At 38.6% G+C, this 12,332-nt stretch overlaps 1 protein-coding gene across 3 annotated transcripts in view; it reads left to right on the top strand.

Moving 5' to 3' along the window:
• STAM (signal transducing adaptor molecule) overlaps window positions 1-12,332 on the top strand; it is a 69,485-nt gene that overhangs the window by 11,052 nt on the left and 46,101 nt on the right. For 2 of the 3 annotated variants that reach the window (XM_061181542.1, XM_061181543.1), the window contains exon 2: window positions 7,303-7,387. In XM_061181542.1, the coding sequence (XP_061037525.1) occupies window positions 7,303-7,387 (85 nt within the window). Of the gene's footprint in view, window positions 1-7,301; window positions 7,388-12,332 lie in introns of those variants that run through there. The other variant, XM_061181544.1, reaches the window with a different exon arrangement.

Genomic DNA, 12,332 nt, shown 5'->3' with positions numbered 1-12,332 from the left:
TGTTGGTTTCATTTTCGGTTTTTAGAGTCTGAGCTACTTCAGATAGGGTCTGGCCTAGACTAGAAACTTATTCCATTTTGTTGAATATCTGTCCAGCTTTTGTAATTTCCTACAAATAAGTCACCTTACCATGATCTCAGATGTTTTGGACATTTGTGTTAATTCTTAACAGGAATTAATTTGTGTGAATAATCTGCTTTTAGAAAATGGTAGGGTAATTGAACATAGGTACCCTATCTGCCACTACCCATTGGTCATCACCCACTGCCACCTTATTATATTCTATGGATAGTTCTCCATGGCAGTGACTAACTGGTAGGTGTCGCTATATCCCTTGGGACCGCGATATGGCTCAGGTATTGCAAACCTACGAAGAATTTGGACAGAGTTGGCTGCTTTGTATTTTCTGCTTTTAAACTGGCTATGACTGACCTCCAGCTCTCAGTAGTAAGTCAAAATGGGGAAATAAGTGTTGCCTGTTGAACGAGGTAGCAGGGCATTGAGGGGAATAGGGGATCAGGAATTTCGTTATCTCATCACGAAGACCTATCATTATAGGTAAGAATCTTGGTATGGATCAGGCTTTCTACCCCCAAACCATCTCAGGTTAAAAAACATGGAAATATTAGTGAAGATCTTGGAGATGCTGTCTTTTAACATACCTGTTCTTGGCATTACAGTGCTCCAGTCAAGACAGGTTACCTTCTGCTTTGGTATAGTTTTTGTTTCAGAAGATAACAGTTATTTCTTTTTGAAGTTTTTTTTCCTCTTATATAGGCTCTTGTTTGTTCTAAGTTGCTTTCTTCTGCATTGGATTTGCTAATATTTTGTTGAGGATTTTTGCATCTATTGATATTTTCATGAGAGATATTGGACTGTCGTTTTCTTTTCCACTAATGTCTTTGGTTTTAGTACTAGGGTAATACTGTCCTCATAGAATGAGTTATGAAGTATTTCCTCTGCTTCTATCTTCTAGATGAGATCGTAGAGAATTGGTATAATTTCTTCCTTAAATGTTTGGTAGAATGCACCATTAACCTATCTGTGCCTGGTGCTTTCTGTTTTGGAAGGTTACTAATTACTTGTTCAGTTTCTTTAATGGATATAGGCCTATTCAGATTGTCTACCTTTTCTTGTTAGTGATTTGGCAAATGTGTCTTTTGAGGACTTGGCCCATTTTTTTCTAGGTTATCAAATTTGTGGGCATAGAGTTGTTGATAATTACTATGTGTTTTTATTCAACACCACCAAGAAGTTTTTCAGTTTTCAGTGAACACTGACTAGGTGTTCCACATATTTAGCTCAATTTTGACACTATCTGTCTACCTAGGGAGAGTATCAGATTGCACAGGTTAAGGGCTCAGCTGTACAAGACTGCCTTCATCCCCACTCCAGGTGCCGGTCCAGGATGTTACCTGTGCTTCTGACTGACTGGCTATAAGTTGGAGGCTCCCATGATTCTCTCAATGCTCTTCACCCATAGTAATATTCATTTAATATCCTTTTTATGTCCATGAAATCTGTAGTGAGGTCCCGTCTTTCATTTCTGATGTTAATAATTTGTGTTTTCTCTCTCATTCTTTTTTTTTTTTTTTGGTTACCCTGTCTATCAATTTCATTGATCTTTCCAAACAACCAATTTTTGGTTATACTGATTTTTCTCTCTTTTCTGTTTTCAATTTCATTGATTTCTGCTCTAAATTTTTTCCTTTTGCTTGCTTTGGATTTAATTTTCTCTTCTAGTTTCCTAAGGGGGAAGTTTATGTTAGAGATTTTAGATTCTCTTTTCTGATGTATAAATTCAGATTTCCCACTAAGCATTGATATCAAATGCCTCCCACAAATTTTGATAGGTTGTACTATCATTTTTGTTTAATTCATAATATTTTAATATTTCTCCTTTTTTTGACCTGTGTATTATTTAGAAGTGTGTGTTATTTAATCATCACATACTTGGGGATTTCCCAGCTCTTTTTTTTTTTTTTTTTTTTTTTTAATGTGGCCTTTATTTATTGCTACGAGTCAACATTTTTTTTTTTTTAAGTATTTATTTATTTATTTATGGCTGTGTTGGGTCTTCGTTTCTGTGCGAGGGCTTTCTCCAGTTGTGGCAAGTGGGGGCCACTCTTCATCGCGCTGCGCGGGCCTCTCACTATCGCGGCCTCTCTTGTTGCGGAGCACAGGCTTCAGACGCGCAGGCTCAGTAATTGTGGCTCACGGGCCCAGTTGCTCCGTGGCATGTGGGATCTTCCCAGACCAGGGCTCGAACCCGTGTCCCCTGCATTGGCAGGCAGATTCTCAACCACTGCGCCACCAGGGAAGCCCCTCCCAGCTCTTTTTGTTAATGATTTCTAGTTTAATTCCATTGTAGCCTGTGAGCAGACATTGTATGATTTCTAGTTTTTTAAATTTGTTATGGTGTGTTTTATGGCCCAGAATATGGTCTGTTTTGTTATGTTCCAGGTGAGCTTGAGCAGAATGTATTCTGTTGTTGGATGAAATAGTCTACAGATGTTAATTATATCCAATTGATTGATGGTGGTGTTGAGTTCAACTATGTCCTTAAACTGATTTTCTGTCTACTGGAACTGTCCATTTCTGACAGAGAGGTGTTGAAGTCTCCAACTATAATAGTGGCTTCATCTGTTTCTCTTTGCAGTTCCATTACTTTTTTTTTTTTTTAATTTTTTTTTTTAATAAATTTACTTATTTATTTGTTTTAGCTGTGTTGGGTCTTCGTTTCTGTGCGAGGGCTTTCTCCAGTTGTGGCAAGCGGGGGCCACTCTTCATCACGGTGCGCGGGCCTCTCACTGTCGCGGCCTTTCCCGTTGCGGAGCACAGGCTCCAGACGCGCAGGCTCAGTAGTTGTGGCTCACGGGCCCAGTTGCTCCGCAGCATGTGGGATCTTCCCAGACCAGGGCTCAAACCCGTGTCCCCTGCATTGGCAGGCAGATTCTCAACCACTGCGCCACCAGGGAAGCCCTCCATTACTTTTTATTTCAGTTATTTTGACAGTCTGTAGTTAGGCACATGCATGTTAAGGATTGTTGTCTTCTCTGAGAATTGACCCCTTTACTATTATGTAATGCCTCTGTCCCTGATAATTTTTCTTGCTCCAGGGTTGGCTCTGTCAGAAATATAGCTACTCCCACTTCCTTCTGATTAGTGTTAGCATGGTATATCTTTCTCCATCCCTTTATTTTTAATCTATATGTATCTTTATATTTAAAGTGGGTTCTTGTAGATGACATATAATTGGATCTCATCTTTTGATCATTCTGACAATCTCTGTATTTAGACCATTAACATTTAAAGTGATTATTGATATTGTTGAATTAATATCTACCATATCTGTTACAATTTTCTAGTTGTAGCCCTTGTTCTTTGTTCCTGTTTCTTATACTTTCCCCCCGCCTTTTGTGGTTTTAATTGAGCATTGTATATGATTCCATTTTCCCTCTTTTTTTAGCATATCAGTTATACTTTTTTTTTTCTACTTTCAGAGTTTATAATATACATTTACAACTAGTCCAAGTCCACTTTCAAATAACATTGTACCACTTCACTGGTAGTACAACTCACCTTCTAGTAGCAAACTATTCCTAATTTCTCTCTTTTGTTCCTGGTGTCCTTGCTGTGATTCATTTCACTTATTCACATGCCTGCACACACACACATGCATACACACACACGTGTATACATGTCTCCTATATCCTCTCCTTGGAGAACTTTTTAAAACATTTCTTGCAAAGCCAGTCTGCTATCAACGGGTTCCCTCAATGTTTCTTAGTATGATAAAGTCTTTATTTCTCCTTTCCTTGGGAATAATTTCACAGGGTATATAATCCTAGGTTGGTGGTTATTTTCTCTCCACACTGTTTGATTTCATTCTCTCCACACTGTTTGATTCCATTCTCTCCTTGTTTGCATGGTTTCTGAGATGTCAGGTGTAATCATTATGTTTACTTCTGAACAGGAAAGGTGTTTTCTTCTGCTGGCTTCTTTTTAATTTTTTCTTTATCTTTGATTTTCTGCAGTTTGAATGTGATATGCCTAGGTGTAGAGGTTGGTTTGTTTGACATTTATTGTGCTTGGTGTTCCTGGAGCTTCCTGGACCTGTGGTTTGGTGTCTGACATTAATTTGGGGAAATTCTGAGTTATACTTGCTTCAAATATTTCTTCCATTTCTTTTTCTCCTTCTTCTCTGGTATTCCAATTATGCCTTTGTTACAGCTTTTATAGTTTCCCACATTCTTGGATAATCTGTTCCAGTTTTTTTCCCCCCTGCCAGTCATTTTTTCTCTTTGCTTTTCAGTTTTGGAAATCTCTGTTGACATATCCTCAGGCTCAGAGATTCTTGCCTCAGCCATGTCCAGACTGCTGATGAGCCCATCAAAGACATTTGTTTCTGTTATACTATTTTTGATCTCCAGTGTTTCTTTTTGATTCTTTTTTAGAATTCCCATATCTCTGCTTACCTTGTCCATCTGTTCTTGCATGTTACCTCCTTTTTCCATTAGAGCTCTTATTAGCATATTAATCATAGTCTTTAAAATTTCTGGTCTGATAATTCCAACATCCTTGTCATGTCTGAGTCTGGTTCTGATGCTAGTCTGGTCTCTTCCAACGGTGGTCTTCGCATTATAGAGTGTGGCTTGCTGGAAGCTGGAGACGATGTACTAGATGAAGGGACACCAGCCTTTAGTGGTGTGAGGATCAGGTACTGATAGTCCTGTAATTAGGGCTCAGTGAGCCTCTGCCCCAAAGAGTGAATTTTCATGTGCTGCTCACCCTTAAGTTGGGATGGGATGGCTACAGTGGGCTGGAGTTGGATATTCCCCTTCTCCCACGTGGAAGGCTAGAGCAGGCTAGCGTTGGGATTTCCCTTCCCCCAGGTGGGTTAATCTCTGATAAAACTCTAGTTAGTTAGGTGCTGGTAAAATTATTTCTCTTGAGAGTAGGCCTTGTTAAGAAGAGAATACTCTGGTGTATTTCAAAATGATCAGTTTCTCTCCCCCTGCTGGAAAAATAGGAGAAATTTTCTGTGCTATTCACCTTGAGAACCTGGGAGAACCCATGGAAGTAAAACTCACAAAAGGGCTTCCCTGGTAGTGCAGTGGTTAAGAATCCGCCTGCCAGTGTAGGGGACACGGGTTTGAGCCCTGGACCGGGAAGATCCCACATGCCGTGGAGCAACTAAGCCTGTGCACCACAGCTACTGAGCCTGCGCTCTAGAGCCCGTGCTCTGCAACAAGAGAAGCCACCGCAATGAGAAGCCCACGCACAGCAACGAAGAGTAGCCCCTGCTCGTGACAACTAGAGAAAGCCCACGCGCAGCAACGGAGACCCAATGCAGCCAAAAATAAATGAATAAAGCAAATAAATTTATTAAAAAAAAAAAAAGCTCACAAAAGTGTGGGGACTCCCCTAAGCCTAGGCTTCTCTGGAGTTTTAACTCTCAGACTTGTGCACACTTCTCCTCCGGCAGTTTGTCAGTTTCAGTTTAGATTTTTGTGCCCTGGTACTGGTTCCTGGAGATGTTTCTGCTCAAGGGCTTCTGCTCTGTTAAGTTGTGATTCTATGTATCCACCTATCTATTTGTCTCATTTTGGGGGCAGCAGTTTGCCCTGTGACCTCACTTCTGAGGCATCTAAGAAGAGTTGTTGACTTTTCACTTTGTTTACTGTTTTACTTGTTAGGATGAAGTGAATACTTCCAAGCTCCTTATGTGCTAGACTGGAAAACAGAAGTAATTGCTTATTTTTGGTGCCTAAGTCTCAACTATACCTGGTATTTTCTTGTCTAGAAAAAAAATTTGCTTTACCTGCAGAAAGTAAACCACCACTCATTTGCTCCGGGGGGGAGAGGTGATTGCTAGAGCCTGTAAGGAAGCAAAGTAGGGACTACCTACATTTCAAACAGCACTAACCGGTTTTGCTAACTTGGAGGTCCTCTTTTTCTTCTTCATTCTCAATTGCAGACATTGTTTCTGCTATGAGTACTTGAATTTTCTGAGGATTCAACAGACTGGTTCTTTTTTTTTTTTTAATATTTATTTATTTAATAGATCTTTACTGGAGTATAATTGCTTCACAGTACTGTGTTAGAGTGAATCAGCCATATGCATACATATATCCCCATATCCCCTCCCTCTTGAGCCTCCCTCCCACCCTCGCTATCCCACCCGTCTAGGTTGTCGCAAAGCACCGAGCTGGTTCTTAAGCTTTTCTTTCTTACTGCCAATACAGGAGTCACCTTTCTTGGGTCTTCTGAGTAGTTTACCATGTATCAATGTTGTCCTATAGCTTTTGAGATGTTGTTGCTGTTACTGCTTCTCATGTTTTCCTTATCCTTGTGTGTTTGTGTTAAAGAAGAAAAAAGTCCCTTTATTGTAATTAAGAAAGGGATCTAAATTAGGTGATTTGGTTCAATCTGCCATACCTCTGTTGTTTTTTTCAACTTGTCAAGTTTTTATTTAAGGGAAAATATTCAGTTAAAGCTTGGTTTTCTTTTGTTCAGCACCTCCCCCCCAAACAACAAAATCAACAAAACTAGATAGTTAATTAATTTAATTACCTGAAACATTTTGATAGAGATCTGTACCTAGTCATGGTCCTTCGCTGGCGAGTAAAGCTAAGAATTATTGGAATGAAAGTATTCTTTTTTTTTTTTTTTTTTAATTTATTTTTGGCTGTGTTGGGTCTTCGTCTCCGCGCGAGGGCTTTCTCTAGTTGCGGCAAACGGGGGCCACTCTTCATCGCGGTGCGCGGGCCTCTCACTGTCGCGGCCTCTCCCGTTGCGGAGCACAGGCTCCAGACGCACAGGCTCAGCACTTGTGGCTCACGGGCCTAGTTGCTCCGCGGCATGTGGGATCTTCCCAGACCAGGGCTCGAACCCGTGTCCCCTGCATTGGCAGGCAGACTCTCAACCACTGCGCCACCAGGGAAGCCCGAAAGTATTCTTTATTTTAGTCTTTCTGTGTGCAGAAAGGGATAGATTTGTGCGTGCGCGTGTGTGTGCGCCTGCGGGTGTATTTTTATAACAAAAAATCAGTGGCCTATTTTTTTTGATACTAAGTAACAAACAAATGAAGTATAAATGGGGAAAATAATTATGATAGGTAATAAAGGTGCCCTACCTCCTTTTAAAGATGGACTTAAATATTTCATTAACCAGGTGTTGACACCTATTGTGATTTGTTGATATTTGATTATACTACAGTTTGGTAATTTGAATGCGATCATTTACCTCTTAAAGATTTTTAAAAATAATGTGTCTGCGATTTCTTTTTATAATATACAGAGAAAGCAACCAGTGAGATGAATACTGCTGAGGATTGGGGCCTCATTTTGGATATTTGTGATAAAGTCGGTCAGTCTCGCACTGGGTAAGTGTTGCAAAGTTTCAAAGGATTTTAATTTATTCTTCCTGTTTATTAACATGAATGAAACAAGAGTTAGAAGGTAAAGCATATTACAATCACAATTTAGTTTAAAAGGAGAATGTTTTTGCTAGTGAGATTTGAGGAATCATCCCATTTAGGTTACTCCCTATAACCAGGAGGGGCAACATGACTGGTAACAATGTTGATACTTTAATTATTCTCCCTTGTCCATAATTGCCTCCTGAAATCTAACTTTTCCCACTGATTTTTTAAAAAAATTTTATTGAAGTATAGTTGATTTACAATGTTGTGTTAATTCCTGCTGTACAGCAAAGTGATTCAGTTATACATATATTCTTTTTCATATTCTTTACCATTGTGGTTTATCACAGGATATTGAATATAGTTCCCTGTGCTCTACAGTAGGACCTTGTTGCTTATCAATTCTCTATATAATAGTTTACATCTGCTAATCCCAAACTCCTAGTCCTTCCCTCCCCCCACCCACCCTTGGCAACCTCAAGTCTGTTCTCTATGTCTGTGAGTCTGTTTCTGTTTCGTAGATATGTTAATTAGTGTTGTATTTTAGATTCCACATATAAGTGATATCATATGATATTTGTCTTTCTCCTTCTGACTTACTTCGCTTAGTATGATAATCTCTAGGTCCATCCATGTTGCCGCAAATGGCGTTATTTCATTCTTTTTTATGGCTGAGTGGTGTTCCATTGTGTGTGTGTGTGTGTGTGTACACACACACACAATGGATATATATATCCAATGGAATATTATATATATATGTGTGTGTATATATATATATATTCCCCAAATCTTCTTTATCCATTCATCTGTTGATGGATATTTAGGTTGTTTCCATTCCCACTGATTTTTAAAGTCTTCAGTGATTTCTCAGTTACCAAGTTTTTTGGTTATTTCTGTGTTCTTTTCTTCTTTGTCACATCTGCCCATTCGACCCAACTAATCAGTGACTGTTGAAAGAGAGACAGTTTTAGGGAAATAGAATTGTAAACTTTCTGGCATACAGACTTTTTGGTAATACAGGGCTTTCTCAACAGTGCCTCAAGGGGATTGACTGGTGTACAGAGTAATGGTTTCCTTCATTCCTGGGTTAATAACGTCCAGTCATTAGTAGCCACATTTACCCCTTTGTGCCACACAAATATTGTCTTATTTACATACTTTCATGTGAAGAATGTTTGGGAGCACTGCTGGATTCTGCTTGATTCTTCTGGTGGTAATCTTAACTCTCTGATGGTGCCTTCTCTGGCTCTTCTTCCTTGCCTTCTAAATAGAGAGAGTTCCTTAAACTTTCTTTGGTCCATTTTTTTTTACCTGATACTTTTTCTTTTGAAATCTCCCAGCTTTCAGGTTTCTTTATGTGACATCTATAGTTTTAGCTCTGAATCCCTAAGTCAAGCACTAATATTGGGGATGCAGCATAATTTCTGAACATCACACTACATAAGCCTCGGTCTCACACCTAGAATCCTGAACTCATGTCTCCTTTTGCTTTAAACCTACATTCCCTCCTTTGTCCCCTGTCTCTGTTAATGACAAGGTTATTCTTTCATTCACACCTAAAACCTCAGACTCTCCTCTGCATTTAGTTTTTTTACTAAATTGTGTCAGCACGCCTCCATAATCTCTCTCACGATATTGATGTCATAGAGTCTCCTTAGTTAAGTTCTTGAACTTGGTCAAACCAGGCAGGGCAGTTTGTCTTTACGTCCTTTCCACGCCGTCACTCAAGCCCTTTTTAGTCCGTAATGTGTTCCCTCTGGCAGGTTCCCAGGATTGTGGCCTCGTCCATCTCCTTTGTTGTCTTTGCCTCCCTTCCGCCCTGGTTAGTTCCTTAATTTAGTTGATGTTTGAGTAGTTACTGTGTGTTACGTGTCTGTTCCTTTTTCTCTACTTCTATTGGCCCTGCTTTACTTGAGCCATCCTTAACCACGCCTAGCCTAGTGAATTAACGTCTGGCGTTTCCTTGTGTTTCCATCTCTTTTCTGTCCAGTTCTTATAGCCAGTGGTCATATGACAACTCTGACCATGTTACTCCCCTGTCTTTCGTACTCAGTTAAGTCTAGTAACCTCCTTAGGCCTCTGAATCATTTATTTTTCGTTTACTTCTTCTGTAGTTACTGTACTTTTCAACTCAAATATTTGAGTTGCCAGTGCTTTTCCGCTTTATCGTAATGCTTTTGGTCATTCTGTTCCTTCAGTGTCGAATATTCTCTTCTCCCTTCTCCTATCTCTGTGTCTCATATCCTTCCAGACCCACTATGGCTATTATTTCTTCCACAAAGGCTTTCCTTATCCCTAGTACTGAAAATCATAACCGAAAACCTGAATCCTCAAAGCACTCTATCAAAACCATTCTTATTTGTGTTTTGCCTTGTATAATAGTAATTTATATACATCTAGTAGACTTAGATTTGTAGGATGAAAGGTCTATGAATTTTTGTTGTGTGGAGGAAAGCAAATAGCTTAGTGGCTGAGAGCATGGCCTCTGGAGTGAGACTGCCTGCGTTCAGATCCTGGCTCTGACTGCTTAGCTGTCACTGGTGGGTAAATAGGAACTTCCTTTTCTAGTTTGCTACATGAGAATAAAAATAGTATCTTTTTCATAGGGGACTTGTTGTGAGTGTTAGATTAGTTAATATATATAAAGTGTTTATAATAGTATCTGGTGCATGGTTAAGTGGGTACACCTCTGCCTCTTTTTTTTTTTTAATGGCTTTACAATGTTGTGTTAGTTTGTGCTGTACAACAAAGTGTATCAGCTATATGTATACATATATCCCCTCCCTCTTGGACCTCCCTCCCATCCTGCCCATCTGGGTCATCACAAAGCACCGACCTGAGCTTCCTGTGCTATACTGCAGGTTCCTACTAGCTATCAGTTTTACACATGGTAGTGTATTTATGTCAAACCTGCCTCTTTTTGATTAAAATGATATTTTGTGACAGTTTGTCTGTTGAGGACTAGGTATCGACCTAGCTCCATCCCTGTGTATTTTGGAGATAAAACGTTTATCTAGCATTCCAGTTGCAAAGTCCCTCCTCTCTCTTTTCACTCCATCAGTTTTCTTTTTATCTTTTGTTTGGTAGTCTTCATTTTGTAGATACTTTTTTATAATAATTTGGTTAATTGCTTGAAATGAAAGGACAAACTCCCTTTCATTACTAGAAATATTCCATATTTTTCTAGTTAAAAAATAAATTTGTAACCCACCTAAAAATCCTGTATGATGTGTCATGAAGGTTTAAAGAGATCAATTTGTTTTTCTTCATGTTAACATTATTATACTAGAAATGATAATTTGTTATTTTTTTCCTGTCTTTTCCTGTGATGAGAACTGTTCAGATCTACTCTCTCAGCAACTTTCTAATGTGCAACAAAGTATTGTAACTGTACTCTCCATGCTGTACATTACAGCCTCAGAACTTACTTATAACTGGAAGTTTGTACCTTTTGACCCATTTTATTCATTTTGCCCACCCCTCCACCCGTCTGACAACCACCAGTCTGTTCTCTGTTTCTATGAGTTTGATTTTATTAGATTCCATATATAAGTGAGATCATACAGTATTCGTCTTTCTCTGACTGATTTCACTTAGCATAATGCCTTCAAGGTTCCATCCATGTTGTCCTTGTATACTTAAAATGTACTAATTTATAGCTTTAAATAATTGTTTTCTATTTGCTTTTTGTTGTTGTCTAGTATCAGTAGGTTTAGATACATCCTCATTTTTTAATTTTTTCAAATTTACTTTAGACAACATATTCTTTCTCAGTATTTTTCCTTAGTATTTCATTATACTTTGGAGATTTTAATTGACATTATGCTAAATCTATGAATTTACTTAGGAAATGTTTTCAGCTTTGCTAATTTAAATAATGAGAGGTAGTTCTATTTGTTTTTAATCAATATTTTTTCCTTTCCTCTTCCCTTCTTTTCCTTTTTTCTCTTTCACTTATTTTTTCTTCCTTAATACTTGCTCTCTAGTTCCTTTAAATTCTCATTAAGTTAATTTCCAAGCATTTATTTGTTTGTTTATGGAAATGTGATATCTCTTTATAGCTCTTGTTAATATTAAGAATTGTTTGAAAAGGATTGTGTAATAATTGAGATGCCATTCTAATATTATAGGGTTTAAAAAAAATCAAACCCGCAAAATTTGCTTATGTGTGTGATTTCTCTTTAAAAGTAATGTTTTACATACATATCCAGTTGTATTTTCATTATTTTCACTTTCTTGCTGTACCTTGATGATTTCATAGTAGGAAATAAGCATCAGGGCCACATTTTGACTTTCATGGGCCGTCAGCACTTTTGTCTTCCTGGTTCCCTTTCTCCATAAAAAAGTAATAAAAATATTTTATGACTGCATTATTATAAAGGCAAGTGTATTATTATACATGAAAACATTTTCTTTGACCTAAGTTTGTGGCATTCAGTACATTCGCATTGTTGTGGGATCATCACCACTATCCATCTCCACATCTTGTCATCATCCCCAAGTGAGCTCTGCCTGTTAAACAACTTACCACTTCCCCCTTCCCCAGAACCTGGTAACCACTTACAGTTCGGTTTTAATTTTTTAAATCATTTCATAATTAGTTATATGGAAAACTTACGGAAATCAGGTTTATGTTGTCTAGGAATCTAGATACATATGTTTAGTACGGGTTGCTGAAGGCAGCATGAGAATATTGAACCGGTATTGTAGGTTGTCAGTGAAGTATTCTAGGTACCTGGTGTGCTTTAGAAAAGATTGAGACGTGTCATTGGTGTGAGAGGGAAAAGGAGACGTGAGTTTTCCTGAGGCAAATGTAGATGGGGCAGGTTGAAGCAGAGGGGCGCTGTGGGCTGGAGTGCAGCTCATCAGGTTACTTGTATCCTAGGCAACAGTCTAGGTGTTTTTT

Source organism: Eubalaena glacialis, chromosome 2 (genome assembly GCF_028564815.1).
Source record: "Eubalaena glacialis isolate mEubGla1 chromosome 2, mEubGla1.1.hap2.+ XY, whole genome shotgun sequence".
Classification (NCBI taxonomy): domain Eukaryota; kingdom Metazoa; phylum Chordata; class Mammalia; order Artiodactyla; family Balaenidae; genus Eubalaena; species Eubalaena glacialis.
Note: the sequence above shows the minus strand (reverse complement) of the source record. Positions and strands in the feature narration are given on the sequence as shown.